This window comes from Acanthaster planci, linkage group LG11, assembly GCF_054643075.1.
Source record: "Acanthaster planci isolate LZ-2023a linkage group LG11, COTS_SCS, whole genome shotgun sequence".
Taxonomy (NCBI): domain Eukaryota; kingdom Metazoa; phylum Echinodermata; class Asteroidea; order Valvatida; family Acanthasteridae; genus Acanthaster; species Acanthaster planci.
In genome coordinates this window covers 7274305-7293909 of record NC_141787.1, presented here as the reverse complement: position 1 = coordinate 7293909, position 19605 = coordinate 7274305, and the positions used below count along the sequence as shown (strand labels likewise).

Here is a 19605-nt window from a genome sequence, read left to right as displayed (position 1 = left end):
CGACACTCTAACAGAAAGTCCCTCTTAGGACCATACCACTGCAGTTTTAAGCTATTTATATCAACCGACAAAGTAGAGGCCTGAAGGTTCTGTCTCTCTGCTGACAGCGCACGAATGCTTCGCGTAGCATCGCCTAGGGTATGTGAGCTCAAATTTCACATCCTTTAACGCAAATCATGAATTTGGTTTTCTTTAACAAGTGTAATTGGGGTCATGTTTTTCATTACTAACGGCATGCAGCGGCAGACCTACAAGACCGACGCAGACCAGGAGTGAGATAGAGGAAAATGAAATATCCGCGAAATAATCCCGAGAGGGTCCCACAGCATTGTAGGTTCTATGGTATACCATCACATGTGCCCATAGAAAATCCTTACAATACCCATTGCTATAGTGCTCAATATCAAGAGTTATAAATAAAAACACTGCAACGGTAAACTCCATTAAGATTTTCCATTCCTTCAAAGAAATTGAAAAGTCTAGGTGATTTTGAAAATCAAAATGCCATAACGTAAATGTATTTAGCAAGTGTGAAAGCTCAGGATCTGGAGATTGTGGGTAACATGTGCCGGAGACTGCTGACGTTAATAAATGTATCAACTCAAATCGATATGGTGTGTAACCCCTAGCTTTTCAGGATCATTTTGTCACCTGCTCGTTGTGTAGTATCCAAGAGAAATTCAACACAGAAATCGATTACGCATGTAACAGTTACCTGGAAAATGAAGTGAAGACCACATTCCTCAGTTTGGACTCCGCCCCCAGTTTACAGAGTAAAATAACAACAAAATGGCGATGACAAAAAAACCGGAACCAACAAGCCTGTATAACCTTCTGCAAATAAGGTAAGGTTTGAGGTGTTCGATAACACCTTAAACCTCATGAGGTTTTTTAATCCTTCAAAACAATAAAACTGTATAATTTTCCACAAAGGAAGAAGGGATACTGGAAAAAAATAGAACAGAAATGATCAAAATCCCCAAAGATACGATTACAACTGAGTAATCAGATAAGGGAGAAAACGTAGTGTGCAATTCTGATTGAAAGCCACTGCAACCTCTATACCAGGCACGAAATGGGACAGAGAGGTATCCCCCCAACAAGTCCAATCCCTATACACACTCCAGCCTATTGTTACTTAACACATTCCCTCTAGATTGTCTGACAAGAATTCCTGAGATACCAGTATAACAATTACCAACACAAAGGCGATGAGGGGGGGGGTGGGTTCTCTCCGTCCACGGTTTTCATCAAATGGCAACCTCAGTTAATGTACAACAGTAACATCCAAGTTATAAGGCATGTATAATCGTGCCACGAATCTCTACCGAACTGTCATCCGGGGCTGCACACGAGTTCTATATCATCAGACTAAGCCGAGTTCACGCACCTGTTTTCAGATCATTTCGTTTATTTAACTCCAAACTGTCCATCCCTCAATTTGATGAGGCATTATTACAATACAAGACGCGGGGGAGCCTGATTTGTAAGTGGCTCATCTGTGACAAGTTGAAGTCGTTCGAATTGAATGACTCGCTCACCACATACAAGGCACATCTGGCTGGACAATGTTTCGGTAGTTAATGCATTTTATTCTTCAAGGGCTTAGGGTCTTCCTGCATGATATTTAGTTAACATTGCTGGCTACACCATGCCTACGGTTGAACCGCTTCATTGACGCTTTTTTGTTGGAAAAAAATCAGTTGCATTACTGCTACTGCTAACATGGCTGTAGCCATATAAAACGTATATGAAAAAATCAAATGTTATTGAATGCGTCAATAATATATGGTAAAACTTAATGTGCAACACCAAAAGAGGATTTTTTATCGATAAGTATACACAGCATCAAATATTCAATGACGCCGCACTAGTGATGTCATCAGGATATTCAACTGCGCAGTCCGCAAAACCGGAGTCCTTACCTTCTTAGATAAGGACTGTCAACAATCAAGATGGATCTGTATAAACACAGTCCTCTTTAAGGAGCGATCAAATATCAGGGAAGACTTCGTATTTCTGTATCTTGAGAACTCCAAGCGCCCGAGCCCTATCTATTGCTTGCTAAGAGTGGCGCGGCGCAGACTACCGCGATGTAGCCAATCCAAGTTGTTCAACACATTTAGCTGGCATTCAAGCAAACTAGGCCTTGCCAAGGCCCCAGGGCACTTAAACGCCACTCGAAGAAGCCCAACCTTTATTATGAGTGCGTCTGGTTTTACGCCAAATTGATTTTGCTTCCAGTAATTTGGTGTATCCGTCTATGACCAGGTTGTGTGGTAGTGCAACCAATGAAGCATGTTTGTTGTTTTGATCCTCAAGGAAATCGAATCTAATGGGTCTGGTCCAGGTCAATATTTACGTGTCTATTTTTGTCACAAAACTTTGATAACCTACGTTAGACTTGATTAAAATTACTCTAGATCAATATTTGATGCAGTGGTACTTCTCAACTCTTTGACAATTGTCATTTTTTTCACCTTATTATGAGAAGAAATTACATTCACTTTATGGTAAACAAAGGATGGCCACGGGTAAGATAGAATTTCCAGCATATTATTGAAAACCGCATCAGGTTGTTCGCTTCAGCCCATAACCTTGGCTTTTGCCGTCTCCCAACACAGGATGCAAATATTCGATACCAGGAAAAGGGGACACTCGTGGGCACTGAACAAGTCTTCCTGTTCCATTTTGTAACATTGCCAATGATAGTCCTAACATCACTCAACAACGTTTAAAAGTAAAACTCCGGGAGTATAAAAGTATTACACTCCGCAGCACAGCGTGGAATTGTTTTGTGAGAAATACATGTACATTTGGTCGTATTCCTTGGCTACATACAACAAACGAAACGCTTTTACAAATGTAACACTGCAAACTACAGCAAAAGGTTAATCATTGCTGTGGAACAAGTTGCAAGTCAATGATTTATCGGTCGAGTACAAGGTAGTCTAGGTGATTGATTGGTGCATATTATGTAGCTGCAGATGTAGTATCTATTTATCTAGAGTGTAGCAACAATGTCGATTGATTGCAACGACCGGGACAGCAGACAGTAGGGCCTACCTCTGCGGTTCCTGGATGAACGCATAATCTTATCAGGTTTTTACGCTGCACTACGGACTAAGTAATTGACACACTTCAAACCTTCAAATCAAATTGAAACGATTTTAACTGTGTCATTCCCAAAAAGGAAGAATGGAACAATTGAGATAGTAGAATGACGTGTGGAAATTTCATGTTTTGAAAATAAAGTTTTGTAAGTACTAACACTAACAGACTAACTAGTACTAACAGACTAACACACGAGTGTCTGCTGTGGGGAATGACCAGGTCAGTTACAATCAGCTTTGTTTTGAGCTCAAGTAAACAAATATAACAAAACTGTGTAAAATTAATTGACCAAAGATACGTTATCGGTAACTCGAGATGGTTCAGTGGAGTTAAGTCTTTTTCTGTTTTATCCTCTCTCAAGACAATTTCAACTAGCATTATTCTACCGATGCAAACATTATTCAGATGTGTTACGAATTCATGACTTGACTGTTTTCCATTCTCGGCTTAGTCTATCAGGCTACTCAGGCAATACAAATTAATTTCATACCAAGTCAAAATACATGAAAGTGCAATGCTGGACTTAATTTTCAACTCTAATATGACAAGCAGCATATTTGGAACTTTGTGTTGTTTTCTCTTTGAAATGGAATGTTTTCAACCATAGCTATCCCAATGGTATTTGGGAAGCATATCCCGAATTCATGTTGCAATTACATCATGCAAAACACTATTCAAAGTAGGCATCATACCCAGCTCTTGCGTCGTAAGACAACGCTTTCATGTAGCGAACTTGAAGATCAATCTAGCGGGTTGCTTATTTTTCCCTACTGTCAGTAAAAGCTCCCAGAAATCAGGTTTTCTTATTAGATTCGGCTTTTGTAAACCGTTATACTCTCGATCAATGCAGTGTTGTAGTCAAGTCATCAATGTCGAGTCCGAGTCCAAGTCACGAGTCACAAACCTCGAGACCAAGTCACGAGGTCACAAGTCATGAATTAAGTTGTTCAGCCAATCATTCTAAGCACAAGTCTGAGTCATCGTGGTCGAGTCCGAGTCATTATTCAATGTGGTTCGAGTTGAGTCCGAGTCATGAAAAATGTGATTGGAGTCCGAATCGAGTCCGAGTCCTGGAATCGAGTCGTACAACACTGGATCAAAGTATGAAAACTTTGAAAGCCTTTTGGAATTATGTGTATTGACAGTGCAATGCTTTTAACATTAAAAATCGTCCAAGCTTTTCCAGACAAGTGAGGGCACTGTTCCTGTGGTGTAAATCAGGGGAGGCACTGTTCAGTTTAACTGTTTTCATGTTCAAAGTTTGGATCTATATCCAAATGTGCTACGTCACGTGACCTATAGGTGGTATTACACCCATAGCAAAGTGTGCTGTAGCTAACAGTCCAAGAACCTCCGATTTCAATATGATTTTACATACACGGGCCTGGGGGTTAGGGTTAAGTGTTGTTTACCAAAAATTCAGCCGATATAGTACCCAGCACATCACTTGTCTGAGTATATATCGTCGGCTTAATTTTTGGTAAATGATACCTATGAAACATGTTGCTGTAGGGGGAAGCCGTTTTGTTGCTATTTAATACCACGAACGGGTAAAATAAAATCTAGACTAGCAATGCCCTTAATCAGCTTATAGAGATCATTGAATCCACTCGCGGCCATTTTACCCAGCCGAATACAAAGCTTTCCTGGCAATGCCTGCCTTTGTTCTTCCTGACGTCAGTAGAAGGGAGCCAACCCACGCATTTGTAGTCGGCTCGGTAAAATGGCCACTGTTTGGCTTCTTTTTCATACAAAGGCGTTGCAAGTTCAGGTTTTTATATACGTCCGTGTTACCCACTATAGATCACGTGACATAGCGCGCAATCGGTCTATTGTAAGCCGTTACAAGATGAGCAGCAGGTCAAGTTTTGTTTTCATTCGCAGAGATTATCCTTGATAATGTCGGGGAAACACCCGGAAATCCTCTGACACTGTTTACGTCAGCATCGGCTGGCTCGATCTAAAACTATCAGGAGACTAACTAGGCCTCTTTTACAAACGCAGAATGATGTTGTTTGATTTCAATTATTCTTTGCATTGCAGAGCTAGTATAATTCTTGCAGTTTCCCGTAGGGTACCTGCCCGCATCCTGTCGTCGCCTTTTACATTGCCAGCTGCGGTTTCGCCCCGTCACTTGCCGGCAAGAAATGCAGGGCTCTAATTAAAAAAAACACGGCCAGCTGATCACAACGCAAGGTTCCATGTGCCAGAACATGGCTGGATCAATGACAGTCCAGTACAGTTGGCCAGCCGGCGATATTGATCGAGGAGGCGAGCCAAGGTCCCTTATTGATTAGTAATCTCAGCGGGGCCAAGTGCTGTGGGCGAGCGCCGGAGGTAAACAACGGACAGCAATACTGGCTTTGAGTTTGCACATAATCTTAGTTGTAGGAAAAGCAATTTGTCTCTGCCTCCACGCCTTAGTCTGACGACAGCAGCGTAGGCAGGAGATTATTACCAGCAAAATTGACATTTGGGCGTGGTCGACAGCAGAATGTCAGTAAAACTGGAGCCAATGCGTCATGCACCATTCGAGGAGGAAGACCAGGTGCAGACGGCCATTAATCAAGAGCGATTCATGTGTCAATCTTTCGTATTCCATGAAAACCTGTTTTAATTTAACGGTTACTGTACTTTAAATGAGCTGCTATAGGTATGGCGTCTCCGTAGATAGAATTGGTACCGACACATAAAACAGTGAACAAAGCAAATGCTATATAGGTTGCTCAATTTAAAAAAAAGAACAATTACGTTAAATGCATGGCAGTAGGCCCTAACATGTTCTCAAGGCTTTTTCCAACCAGGATTTGCCACGTAGCTACACTGCACAAAACTGTGGTGTAGAAATGAACACAATCTGAGTTGACACTTCGTAGTGCCTGCCATAGCACTACGGGTCAAGATAACACACATAATTGCGCATGAATGTTGATATGATATTACAGTCTCAATGCAGCAAGCTACCCTGCGTTGACGTGTGGTAATGACAAAAACGCGTGAGGCGCCGGCTGTATAAATGCTGCATGAAGCACTAGAGGTAACGTGTGATGGAACGTCACCTCACGCTCGTAATACAAACCTACTTGTCATTAACAAAATATCCCATATTACTCACATGAGACCTATTGCACAAGCAAGAAAAAGTTTTGAATTATGCACGATCTCGACTTTGATTTCCTGAAACGAATTATTTCCTCAGCTAATTCCCAAGTGTGTATGGCGTCTGAATGCCCATTAGATTAGAAGGTTGTTAAAACCTTACATGGCAACATTCTATTCTTAAACAGTTGTTAAGTAAATTAATTCGACTGCATCGTGTAAAAGCACGCATGGTGCCTTACACTGCCGCGCTACGTGTAGATCTTTTTTATCAGTCCGCTCAACAAAAGTACTGGTGACGCACGAGGATGACTGGTTGAAAATTCACAGAGATACTGTAATCATAAGCACAACTCGAGAAACTTAGGTCCCGGTAGTTAATTCTTTAATTCAAAGATAGAAATTCAGTGGATTCAGTGGATTGTGTCAACCATAAAAAATTGCACTGATGATCGTAGATTATTCAGGTGCAGGAGCACAATACGGGCGATTCACAATAGTGCGCCTCCAAGAGTTTGCAACGCGTTGACCAATCACAATATACGCGAAATCTGTCAACCCTTTCCAAATGCGCATTAGGTCGACAGATTTCACGCATTATTATTGGCCAATGCATTGCAAACTCTTGGAGGTGCACTTTTGTGAATCGCCCGTATTACAACGCTCTTAGCTTGAAAATAAAACAAAACAAAACAAAATAAAAAAAATAAGTGAAAGTTACAAATTAAGTAAAGTAAAAATTACAAATTACATGTATTCTAAACAATCAAGCTGTGGTACAAAAACTGAACTAGCGGAAACATTGATGTTTGAAGTTACCCGCCTAAGAGAACGTAAAGCATTCTTTTTGGTGAGACCGCAGGTTGTCAAATACATATGGACGAGAAAGATTAATACCTTCCTCCTTGGCCAACCACTTGATAAATGTCATAACTAATTGCCTCCTTGGCCTGGTGGCGCGACAAAAGAAGCAAAACCCATGCGGTCAAAGCAGCCCTTCTTGTTTTTCCCCTCTTCTGAGTGGATTCAAATCAATGGCATGGCGTGTAACTCGGTCTATAACCGGAGAGCAGAGAGCGACATCTACTTTGCAGGCGGCTATACGTTTGCAATTGTTTTAATCCCCCTGGTGAGCACTGACGAATATAATGGAAATGGACTGTTTTCAAGGGAAAACAAAATCGATATTTCACAGAAACCTAAAAACTCCCCACTCCCAATTAAGTGCACCGATTAAGATAAGGTTCAGAATGGCGTTAACCCTAAACGAGCCGGGTTAATTTGGCCCATCTCATAGCCAGGGGGATTCCACTCTCCCGCAAGAACCTGGCTATGCCATTGTCGTTTTTTAAAAACTTAGCCTGCATGTACAGACACTCTTATGATTACAACTGTGGGGTTTGAATTCAGTCAAACATACAGTTTGTCGTTACGGCCATTTGAAGTTCATGGCCACAGTGCGTGCCAGCCTGCGTGGATTGAGCATGCACGACAGTGGCAAAAGTAAACATTTTCAGCTGACTTGTTTCGGAAAAATGCGCGCTGCGCGAGAACAGTACGTCTGGTTTTCACAAAAAAGGTGTCAAAACGACTGCAAAGAGTTACATGTACTTTGATAACTCCTAAAGGCTCAAACGGTGAAAAATATGCACTGTGGCGATATCGCAAAAACTTTTCCCGGGGGGGGTTGGATTCCACTCAGGCTCTTGATCATTGTTTCTATCATATTCTGTAAATCCTGTTGCCATACAGCATTATTGATACCCTCACTCTTCCAATTCAGCATTATTTACGTGCACATCGTTGTGTACAATTTAAGGAATGACAACCTCATACGAGCACGTCTTCGATTTATCTAATTAGAATATTGTTTCGAACCAAATCTAGGATTATGGTATCGTGTTGATCCTTCGAAACATGATTTAGAAAGGTATACCGATAACAGCCTGACCTTGTTAAAGGAAAGCTTTAAAACAAATTTCGTCGCAGCATTTTTTATTTCTATGATACTTTCAGTAACAGAGCTCAAATTTAGGTACACTATTTGGGGGAAGGTTCAAAGTTATTGAATGCCATACAAAACCTAACACTGCTACAGGAAATCTGATGATGAATGCTAGTAACACTCTCAATGCAACGTGCATTTTAGCTTTTTACTCCAATTTCTCTTACTGCGCAGCCGGGCTCACTTTGAACGACGCGTACTTTGGGCTACGATAGAAATTTGACTGACTGAAGCATTGGCTGAAAAAAAAATCAAAAACAAAAACATTTCTGGTTTCCTCAAGAATCAGCTACCACAAGCCACGCCCAGTGTACAGAAAGTGTTAGACTGCTTTTTAACTTAACAAAAATTTTTAACAAAATCAAATTTACAGCAAGAAAATTTACAACTTTTAAAGGAAAATTTAGCGATACAACAGTGTGTTTTTTCATATATATTCGAATTGCTTTTGGGCTTGTAGGAAAGACTAACTAACGCTTAAGCGGCGCCATTCTTTTTCTAAATGTTGTGGAGAGCCAGACTAATCGCTTTCCAGTAATCAACATGGTTCCATTGTTCTGCGTTATCTCCGTCTTTCGCTGTCACGCTTGAACCACTGTATGGAAAAAAAATGTGAAGTAAATCAAAAGAGACAACCAGGAAATGAGTAGACGAAAATGCATGACTTTCCTTATATCGGCTGTTTTCCCTCCCGAGCCAGGGGGTGGCTGATGTCGAGTTCGTTGGCCTTCTGCTCTGTTAAAATTCACCATTGCCTGCTCGTACGTCGTGAAAATAGCTGCTGCTAGCAGGAAATTAAAAGCATTACCCTGGTAATTTTTCTCAAGCCAGGGATATGTTTATTTTTGTTTACAGTAAGGCAGACTAATGTTATACACCGCTGTCTCTTTTTAGACGTAGAGTAACATCTGCATTTTGGAATGGGGAAATCCAGGCATGTCAAATCCATCACAGAAATCTAGACTGTGTTATTACCGCCGAGGTGTTTCATCGCGTGTGCAGTGTATACCGAGGGGCATGAAGTGCATTGCCAGGCCAAAAGGCAAAGCAGCTCTGATACAGGGCAAATTCAGGATAAGGAGAGAAATCTAGCGTTACGTATTGGTTCACGCCATGGAATTCGAGACTTTGAAGTAATGAAAGGAATTGTAGAGCTTCGATGACAGTACACCTTATCCCACTGGACCCTGACAACTATGTGAATACATTACCGGTTTATCTCCGAGCTCCGAACGGTCAAGACACGCACACAAAGGACTACATAGGCGAGAAAATAACCACAGTTTCGGATTTACCTTGTTAAAACAGAGTGAAAAGAAAAGGAATATTCCACGTGCGAGAACCTTATTATCTCCACCCAAGAGACATGTCACGCATGGATGCTTGGTTTTATCGCCACTAAATATTCAGGGCTTATAACAGAAATCAATCGGTCTCACCGACCACAGCCGAGTTAATTAGGAAATACCATCCCGCAGTTCTCAGAATTTGTGGATGCTTTGAGATGGTGAGACTGCAAGTCATAATCAACCTCGCCAGATGATGCATTCGCCACCATAGTGGAATTTAATCTCCCCGCTCCCCACAAAAACAAGACAATTTACTAATTTTCGTCCCGTACGTCCTCCGTTACAGTTGAAGGCGATAAAAGGTTGACGGTCGCGTCAAGAAACGGAAAACACAAGCACAAACAGAAACAGTTTTAGCAAGATCTAAACTGAAATGATACACTGAGTTATCCAGAGAGATGTCTGACCGTCTGAGGCTACGTGCATTGACGTCTCATACAAAGGTGATATCCAAAAATTCGTGTGAAAGCCCTGGTGACACTTTTCTGGCACGTGTGAACGGAAAATGGAAGCGTGAGCGTCAGCCTTGGCATTAATGTCGGCGTTCGCCCAGACTCTATTTTTACTGGGAGCTGTGGAAACCAGCTATTTCCGGAAACATGACGATTGTCTCGAGCGATCATTGGATAGAATTCACTTACACAGCAACTCGGTTATTATTCTGAGTGCGACACACGAGTAATGATTGTGCACGCACTTAATTGGACAGGAAGAACATAACACAAAGCTGGGTGCGTGTACGTGTACGTCTTAACATTTCTTCAGTACTGCCCAAAGGTACAAAGAAACAAGATTACATAACGTAATAAACAACGCATCTTTTGCAATTCAATATGATGGAAATCATTTATAGAAATGGAAATATCTGAGCCCTTTGTGTCCCTTTACAAGCGCCCTTTAAGAGCGGTGGAGGACGGACGAATAGATTTGGTAGCAGCTACTTGTGTACCCACTGTTGTCCGAGTGTAGAGCTTCTGAAAGTATACAATTCTTTTATAATCTTTACACCTAACGAAAGATGCTTTGCAGCAACATTGTGAGTGCGCCAGAGTTTTTAGTCATAGAGGATTTAACACAAAGCCAATATTGTATGCTTGGACAAGCCAAAGTGGAAAAAGTCTTTGCACTTGAAACTACATATGCAATCATTATTCTTCGTCTTCGTTACGTTCAAACACGAACGAAATTGCAAGCTGTAGGGTTTACATTTTCTATGTTTTGAGATATGTTGCTCTATGATTCTTGAATCACCGTCCCTAATATAGTCTGTTTTGGCAATTATGTGTTTGTAGAAGAAATTTAGGGAGAAATGTTGAGCTTCCGTAAGTACTTTAATAAATTTGTTACATGACCTTTACAGGAACCCACATTAAGGACAATCTTGTGGTTGAATTAGGTTCAACCCTTCACCGACTTGTTGAACCAACCTCAACGAAAAGGTGACTTCGGAGAAACAACTTTTGATCGGTAGCTGAGGAGAAATCTATGGAACAGGATTTAATATCATGCCATTAACAAACAGTTAACCTTTAAGTACCTTGACAATCGCAAGAGATCAATGATTCTTAAGCTATAGAAAATGAAAGCCAGCTGAATCTGGTACGGTGTGCAACCTGGCTTCTTTCATTGTGACGACAATACTTAGGTTATGGCTACTGCAACAAAAGAAAATTTGCGCTTCACTTCAAGACGATTGTCTTAAGCAAATCTATTTGTTCCTTCGGGGGCTATTTCCTCCTCACGACTTTATTTTTTGGCTGTTATACCCCTATCTTTCTAAAGTGCGTTGCCAACAAAATGTTGGCCACTGTGAACATGTTCCTGCCAATAGCGGTGCATTAAAAGGAACGCATTCTTGACATTCGCAGGATGACGATGTACAAGCTTGTGTTTCCAGCTCTCTTTGGAAGGACGGGAAACAACAGGTGGTAAAAAGGGTCGAAACCCGCAAGAATACTCGTCATCTGCCACTCTGATGGTTTGAATCGATAGTTTCTGGCGGAAGCGCGAAAGACGAAAACGCAAGGGATCGAAAACCACCTGTCGTCTCGAGCCAGGAGAATTAGTCGTTATAAATGACCAACTGCAATCAACCGATGAGGACGCCGGTTAAGAGGAAAGTCCCGTGGGACTTTGGCGAGTGGTCAAAATACACCCAATTTTATCCGAAGAACAGAGATTGTGAATTGCCCGAAGTAATGAACTGGACGAGGCCAACGGCTAACAGGTAGGCCCCTTACTCTTCTTTTTCAGCTACTTTGAATACAGCTAATACTCATCACACACGCTTCGAGGATTGAACTTTCATGAAAAGGTACGGCTAATGCATACAAAACGTTAAGAAATCAAGCGTTTCCACCTGCGTAAATATGCAAGCGTATAGGCGTAAATACATATGCGAAATATTGTTTTAGTAATTGCTGACACCATTTCATTTGTTTTCAAAAATATTTCTCAATAGCTTGGACATTTCTTTTCTAGGTAGAATAAGTGCTCTTGGAAATAGTTGATTACATGTATTGTCATTAACTAAAAAAAATGCAGGTATGTTTCATGTTTATTGAAATTATTGAGAGCTAAAGAAAATAAATAAATAAAAATAAAATATATGAATAAATGAATTAAGATATATGATTAAGTGACGTTGTCGAGACACAGCTGGAAATGAGCTTGTAAATGGCACTTAAACCATGGAGGAAGACGCGTTCTTATTCCTCCATGCTTAAAATCTTGATGTCGCGAAGCCTTGCGTCGAAATCACAAAATGTACTCTTTTATTTTGAGATCTTCGTTCATGACACAGTAAAGTTTGATGGGTGGAGTGCATAACTTAGTCAAATTTGTGAATACAAATACAAATAACTAGGTCAAAACTCAGGGGATTAAAAATTCCAACTTGGCCCTATGGCTTAAGAGAGGGCTCAGTACGCTACGTACAAACAATATTGAAACATCTCCGATACCCTGTCGGTATCGTATTTTGGTTGTAAGATGTCAACCTAAAGATATGACGTAAAAGCCAGAAATCTTCAATGCAAGTGACGTAAAAGAGGCAAATGGTAATAGTTCTGCTTATCACAGGGGAACTACCTCTATTTCTCTTTTTGTCAGTGACCCTTCTCTCGTGCACTCTTTAAATGCTGAGCGTTAATCAAGTGTGGACGAGTGGGTGAACGTGAACGCTGAATACAACACAGGTGCCTCTGTGAAGCGCCCCACGCACTCCATTTTGATTGGCGCTTTGCCTGCGGTGGCTTTCTATTCACTGTTCCAACCCGTGCAGAATTGTGCTGTGCTGCTTTGGAAGTAGGCATTGGAGGATGTTTATGAGCACAATTTGGAAACGTTACACGAGACAACTTGAAGAGTCTGTGACTGCCGATATTAAGAACGTAGACGAAGTATACAGTTGGAGAATGTAGCCTTTCCTGGCCCAGGAGCAATAAGGTTATTGAGGGAAGTGAGCAGTGTGGTTATTCTTGTTTAACATTTCATTTGAGGGAGAGTATTTTAGGAAGAAAACGAACAAACTTGTCCAATGATTTCGCTAATAAAAACACTTTACTACACGAAACTTAGAATTCAACAGACTGTCACGAGAGTTGCAGAAGAAAAGAGAGGAGTCCACAATTAAGCCTCTCATCAAACAAGTTCAAAGTTCCTCCATTTCGCCCAGTCATTAGGTTGAAAAGAAATATATTTGTGTTGCCCATTTGCTAACAAAATCTTTTCTTTTACCTAAATGCCATCAAGCAGTAACTTAAACAGACTGACGACGGAACTCCCATCGCGGGGTTACGTGTACTGCAATTATTGCCCGAAGCGTGCCTGTCTTAATTTTTCGAGGAGCCCAGCAAATTATCGCTACTTATGCCAACAAGGCAATCAAACCAAGGAGACAGTCTCAAATAAAGGCCAAACCTCACACTCTTATTAACCAGAGCATGGGCAACAATAAACACGGCCTTGTTTCACTATCTGCGTCAACAAAAGGCAGGAAATAAAGCCAGCCAATTTAGGTTTTGGTACTGTGTGGCGCAGGTATAAAAGTTGTAGCGGTTCGTCATAAATATTTGCTCGTCTGATTGTTCGCCCCTAGGCAATAATTTCGCAAATCGGTTCTCGAGGTTGTGCGATCCTGTCGTTTGCTTCTTTATTCGTTGCCCGGGAGTTTGGTTTTCGCTGGTTTTTCGGTTTTGGAATGAGAAGTGGAGAGAGAACGAAGACAAACAATGTGAGGTTGCAAAGAAATTCCCTTGATATACTTGACCCCTAGATACAACCCTACACAATGCGACATAAAAAGGGCCAGGGCGTCCGCTATGACGTCAACCTTCAGTGTTGCATGTGAGGACGCTGCACGCCAAGTGCTATCGAGCATCGTAACAAAATCGTTCTGGGGCACCACTGGATTCCCGTACTCGAGCTAGTTTTGGGGTTCGTCTGGCCTCTTCACTCTCTTTTCGAGAGCCAGAGCCTGTTGCTGAATGGTTTGCTATTTTCACCGTTTATAGATCGACAAGAACTTCTCCAACTACTGTCAGAATTGATCTCACCAATCGATCACTCGTGAGAATGAAGAGTTTAAAAGAACCATGTAATAGGATGTTTATAATTTGGACGCATGACAGACAGCTTTATTTACATGCCTCAATAACTTCCCTCCTCCAATTTTTAGTAGTAAAAGAGGTAAATTGTAACATTTTGGATATTATGTTAATGAAGATTTCCGTGGTCATGAATGAGCCAAAGCGTGGTGTCATTCAAAGAAGAGCAACATCAAAATTCTGCTCGAAATGGACGGAGTTCTTTTTTTTTTTTCAAACTCATTCAATCTAAACTCAGAGTGATTCGCTCTGAATCATTAACTCCTTCGTGTCACTATTTCAGATTTAAAGAGCATGAGAACAAGTACTCGATGTCGCGGAAAGTTGTTGTGACATAATAATAATGCATGGAAGCAGGTTGTGCTGAATATCCACGGCATGTTTCCTTTAATACATAGGGGGCAGTTTTCCACCGTTTTTAAGGCTAATCTGTCAAAAAGGGTTAAAAGACTTAATGTAATGCATTCTGTTAACGAGATATATTAATATCTATCGATTTCTTTATGAATTTACAATGTGTACCTTTGAGGCAAGCTTTTTCCCAAGTTTATGTTTATCACCCCTACAACGTGTATCGACGGATTACTCTCGACAGTGTTGTTATAAAAGTTCAGCTGAAGTCATCGCATGGATGTGGAGATTTCGTTGTTGTTATAGCGATTCAGTGGTGAATATTGATAGTTTTCGTGCATACTGTATTGAATGATTCACAAGCGGTGGATCTGCACGGAAATGGCTGTCATTCCAACTTGACCAATCGACTCGAGGTTGGCTTAACCTCGACAGATCTCCAAAGTTGTAATTTGTCGCAAATGTTGAGAACACTAATCGTAAAATTTGACATTTTATAGGAAGCGTATTGATTTTGAGTCATCCTTCTGAATCGTTCGGTCGGGCATAAAACTGACCATGTTTTCATTTGTCATTTACGTCATCTCCGTGAAGTGTTAAAAGCCAACATGGCAACATAAAGACAAGACGTTCAAGTCAATGTATTGGAAACTCTCCGAAATTAACACCTTTCCATCTCAAGGTTACGCTTATCGTTTCATGTTAAATGAAGTTCTAGCTTAAACAGATACTCTTCCTGCTGATGATTGGGATACCTACCTTTAGTGAAGCACCCTGTCACGTGTTAACGTAGGACCAGGGAATAAGCGGAATACTGCCAACAGTTATTTGGTATTAGCTCACGTATGTGTATTGGTACCTTAAAGGCCTGCCTTGATGAAACATTCAGGCCACTTCTTGGCTTAATTAAATTACACTGGAGTTGCGTGAATTACAGCTTCAGCCAGGTAATTGGTATACAAGTAAGTTTATAAACTCACCTGTCAATAGCGATGGCCAGCAACGAGTTAGTTGACACGTACAGGGACGTGATTTTGAGGTAGCCCACCGCAACACATAGGGCGCCCCCGAACGGCCAGTTTTCGAACATGTAGAAGTAGAAGTTGAAGGGCGCGCAGATGACAGCCACCAGGAAGTCTGAGAGGGCCAGGTTGCCAATGAGCAGGTTCGTCGTAGTTCGCATGCGCCTGAAGCGGTAGATGACGTAGCAGAGGAGCAGGTTGCCGATGCCGCAGACGGTCATCATGAGACAGTAGGTGATCCCTACTAAGATCTTGGCTGATACATGCACCTGCGGAGTGACCCTCCGATCCCCGGGCTCAGAGGTTTCGTTGTAGTAGTAACCGTCCTCCTGGTCGTACAAGGCCAGTAGGTCGATTGGGTAGTGCGCAACAGAGTAGTTACTGTTCGTCTGCGGGAACGCATATATCTGGTAAGCCATTGCGACGCCACTAGCGATCGTGGCTTTACCTGCAAGACATGATATCCGTATGTCATCGATCATACATAATCCATAACCACTGTGCACTGAAATTCATGCATGTAGACGATTTCAGAGAGAATTACAGTTCACATAAGAAGATACATGCCCGAGTCTCGCTCTCAGTCTTAAAAAAAAAAAACGGTAGTTGATGTTTACCGTTACCAAGATGGAAAACACGCGGGATCTATTTAGCAGGTCGGGGACCAAACCACAATCTACCGACGTCCCCAGTTTCTGCTCATGTAGCTAGTTCAAGCGGCAATGACGTCATTTTTATAAGGTCACGTGATAATGATGTAAAGCACGTGGACAGTTCAATGAAATATCAATATGAGAATCTGCGTCAGACCTCTTTCCAGTATCAAAGTTCATAATGGCAAATGGGAAGCATACTCAGAAAGCCCAGTTGAAGATACACAAAACAACTTGCGGAGGAAAAAAAACAATCATCTAAAGCAACGATAAGGAATGAAATAACCACTCAATGCTCAAAATAATCGAGTGGGTATTTTGTTCATTTAGGACAGGCATTTGGCTGACAAGTCGTTAATCTCGGAGGTGTGGGTGCAGTTGATGGAAAAATGAGACTCTGGGGTAATACACGGAAAATTGCCACCGAGCGGGGACACGAGATTTGTCTTGATAATGTTTGACAATTTAATAGTTTCAGTCGATCGCAGACTCGGGGGGTAAGGGGTCGGGGCTGATTTATCACACCTTTTCAGATGCAGCCAGATTAAAGGAGGAATATAACAGGGTCCGTCTACACGGGATATATAGACAGCAACGGGCAAAGTGCTGCATTGAGCAAAAGCTGCAGTGGCATAACTCAAAGGGCTGATGTTGCACGAAAAGGACAAAAATGATTATTGTTTCAGTTTCGAGACGGGAGTGATGCTTTTTTCATTGTCTGTGTCTACTCTGCCAGCCGTTTAAAGGCTGATAGGAAATTTCGTCTGTGTATGGGCAACGTAACGAACAGCACTCGTATTTCCTTTTCCGCGTGCAATTTTACGAGGAAAGAAATTTGATACACCTTGAGCGAGCACAACAGTCAAAGACATAATTTCAACAATTACATCACTCGAAGAATGTGGTACATGGCGGAGGTGTACAATTTGAAATCCCTACGGACGCCCTTTATTCCATTGTGGAGGTTTCCGGAAGATTTTCATTAAATATAGATTGTTTATTTGGGGAATAATTCACTGATGCAAAGAAAAGTGCGAACAGTGCAAAGAGTGCGTATAGGTACCAAAGTAACTCACCAATGGAGTGCTTCGTCACCTGACACACAAATACTCTGGAAATCGCTGGAGATGTTGCTTCAGGGTGCCCAAATCCCTGTAATGTGATGCCAAAATCTACAGTATTTCTTGCAAGACGATCCGTGTTGTCTTCTGTCAGAACATACTCTTTTATTTTTTCCCCAAGGTCTTTCTCGCCAGTTTCACACCTTACTGCCAAAGGTTTACATCAGAGCGCAGACCAATGTCGAGGAAACCTATCCATGGTGTATCGATCAGCTAAAAACACCATCTGCCTCCTACGGCTGTGAAGTGTACCTGTTGTAACTGGCAACATTGCTTTGTTGTGGGAAGCAAAACGTCAAACGAAGTGTCAAGTGGCCGTCGAGCGTGTGCTTAGTTGCAGGTGTAGTTCTCAGCTCGGTCGCAAAGTCGTTTTTAATCTCATTCGGCCACCGACCGGTGTTTTGATTCAGAACCGGACAGCCAACCTCCTGGAGTTACTGACACTCTATCTCTGCCGTCTCAAAGTCAAAGTATCGAGCCTGAAGCTGTCCGGTGTTTTCTTTAAAAAAAAAAAGAGGAAGTGGAGTGCCAGCAAGAGCAGTATCAGAGGCATCTACAGCAAATCAGTGAGAAAAAACGACGACGTGAGTCAACTGTACTGCCTCAGAAAAAATAACAATCAAGTCCTGTGCGCTGATGATGTCAACACAAGCAGACGTGGGGACCATCACAAAACGTTTGGCGATGCTTCTGCGTCTCGCGATCGACGACGAACTAAATGACGTTGCTTGGTACAGAAGTCTTTGCCCACCGCGAAGAAAAGCTGCTACTCGCGGACGAAAGCTTGGGCGCGTATTATATGAAACCGTCGGGCCTAATGAGGTTCAGCCGTGGCGCGATGTAATTGTGGGTAGCTGCTCGCGATTCTTCAAGGGTGGCGTATATTGACCAATGAGGTTTGACTGGAGCATACGTTGAGATCGACGACTCTCTCTGTCCAATAACAGACAGTCTATAATCTGATACAGAGCTAGAGCCAGTGTGTTGTTTCGATTATTTTATGATCTGTCTCCAACTGAAGTTCTCGGCATTGAATCGGCAGTCAGGCTTTACATTAATTGAAATGACGCAAATGTTGAAGTAAACCACGTGCCTTTCCGTAATCAGAGAAAAGCCTATTTCTGAAAACGAACCATTTTTCTAATCAGATTGGGATTAATGCCACGATAAATGAAATGCCACGTATTGGCTTCACCATTCTTCAAGACTTTAAAATAGCGTCTGAAATGCTTGAATCCGTCTTGTGTTCCAATTAACCTTGGAAGAGGTGATGTGACGTGAAGACAGGTGATTTGATGTTGCGTTTTACATAGAGAGTAAAGGTTAGCACTACCTGCTCCGCCTCGCTTAAATCGACTGATGGGTTGTGACATTGAAGACGTTATAGTGCTGACCCAGAGTGATGACATGAAATACGTGCATTGTTGCCGCTGTATCAATGATTTCACTGACTTAAAAATAAATTTTAGAATGTGAACTGATTTTAAAGTGGAACTGATTTTAAAGTGGAAACTATAATTTTCTTTGCAAGTAGATTGAGAGTACTATTTTGTTTGTCGACTTCTTTCTCTTGCACTTCCGAACCCATTTATTTTTGTTTGTAAAATAATACATGTATCTAAGTTTTTATTTTAAAGTGCAAAAGACGGTTGGATTGCATCACCAAAGGTGCTGCATCATCCTTTGAACGGCTGTCAATTTTTTTACAAATTTATATATTTTATACTTAATCCGACAATGTGAAAACATATAGATTCTTCCACTATTATCGATCGGATAATGAACACTCTGTTCAGATGTGTTAGTTTCACGCACAGACTCCTGGGAGATTGACACAACAGAAACATGTATGTTTCTGAACACTGCGTCGCGCATGCGCAGCTCTATCGCGTTCCACACAACTTGCCTTTATGCTTCAGAACAAAATCTTGCGGACACGATCCCGGAGGCTCTTGGATTTGAGGATCATTGCTGTGTCCTTTTTTAAAGAGAACTTTTTTTTAATTAAATGCAGTTTTGATGGAGAATGTTTGCTGCCACCGAGCGACGAAGACGCGCCTCACTTTCGTACAGTGTACCAGTTAATGCCTCCAGTTTTTAAGACAGCAAGGGGGTTACTTGGCACTGGGTGAAATTAAGAACAATTATTAAAATTGTAATGTCCATTCTTGAGAGACCATACTACATGCAATTATCAAGAATATGTAGGAAACTGATATCAAACATTGATAGACATGGCAGTGGTTACTTACAATATCTATATCGTACGATGGCTTGTAAAAAC

The 19605-nt window shown here is 41.6% G+C and overlaps 1 protein-coding gene across 1 annotated transcript in view; it reads right to left on the bottom strand.

The window, feature by feature from the left end:
• LOC110986894 (prokineticin receptor 2-like) overlaps positions 1 to 18723 on the bottom strand; it is a 51357-nt gene extending 32634 nt beyond the window's left edge. Inside the window, exons 1-2 of the mRNA XM_022249180.2 lie at positions 17277 to 18723; positions 15506 to 15995 (exon numbers count right to left, since the gene is read on the bottom strand). Coding sequence (XP_022104872.2) covers positions 15506 to 15966 — 461 coding nt within the window. The 5' untranslated portion in view covers positions 15967 to 15995; positions 17277 to 18723. The remainder of the gene's footprint in view (positions 1 to 15505; positions 15996 to 17276) is intronic.
• Positions 18724 to 19605: the final 882 nt, after the last annotated feature.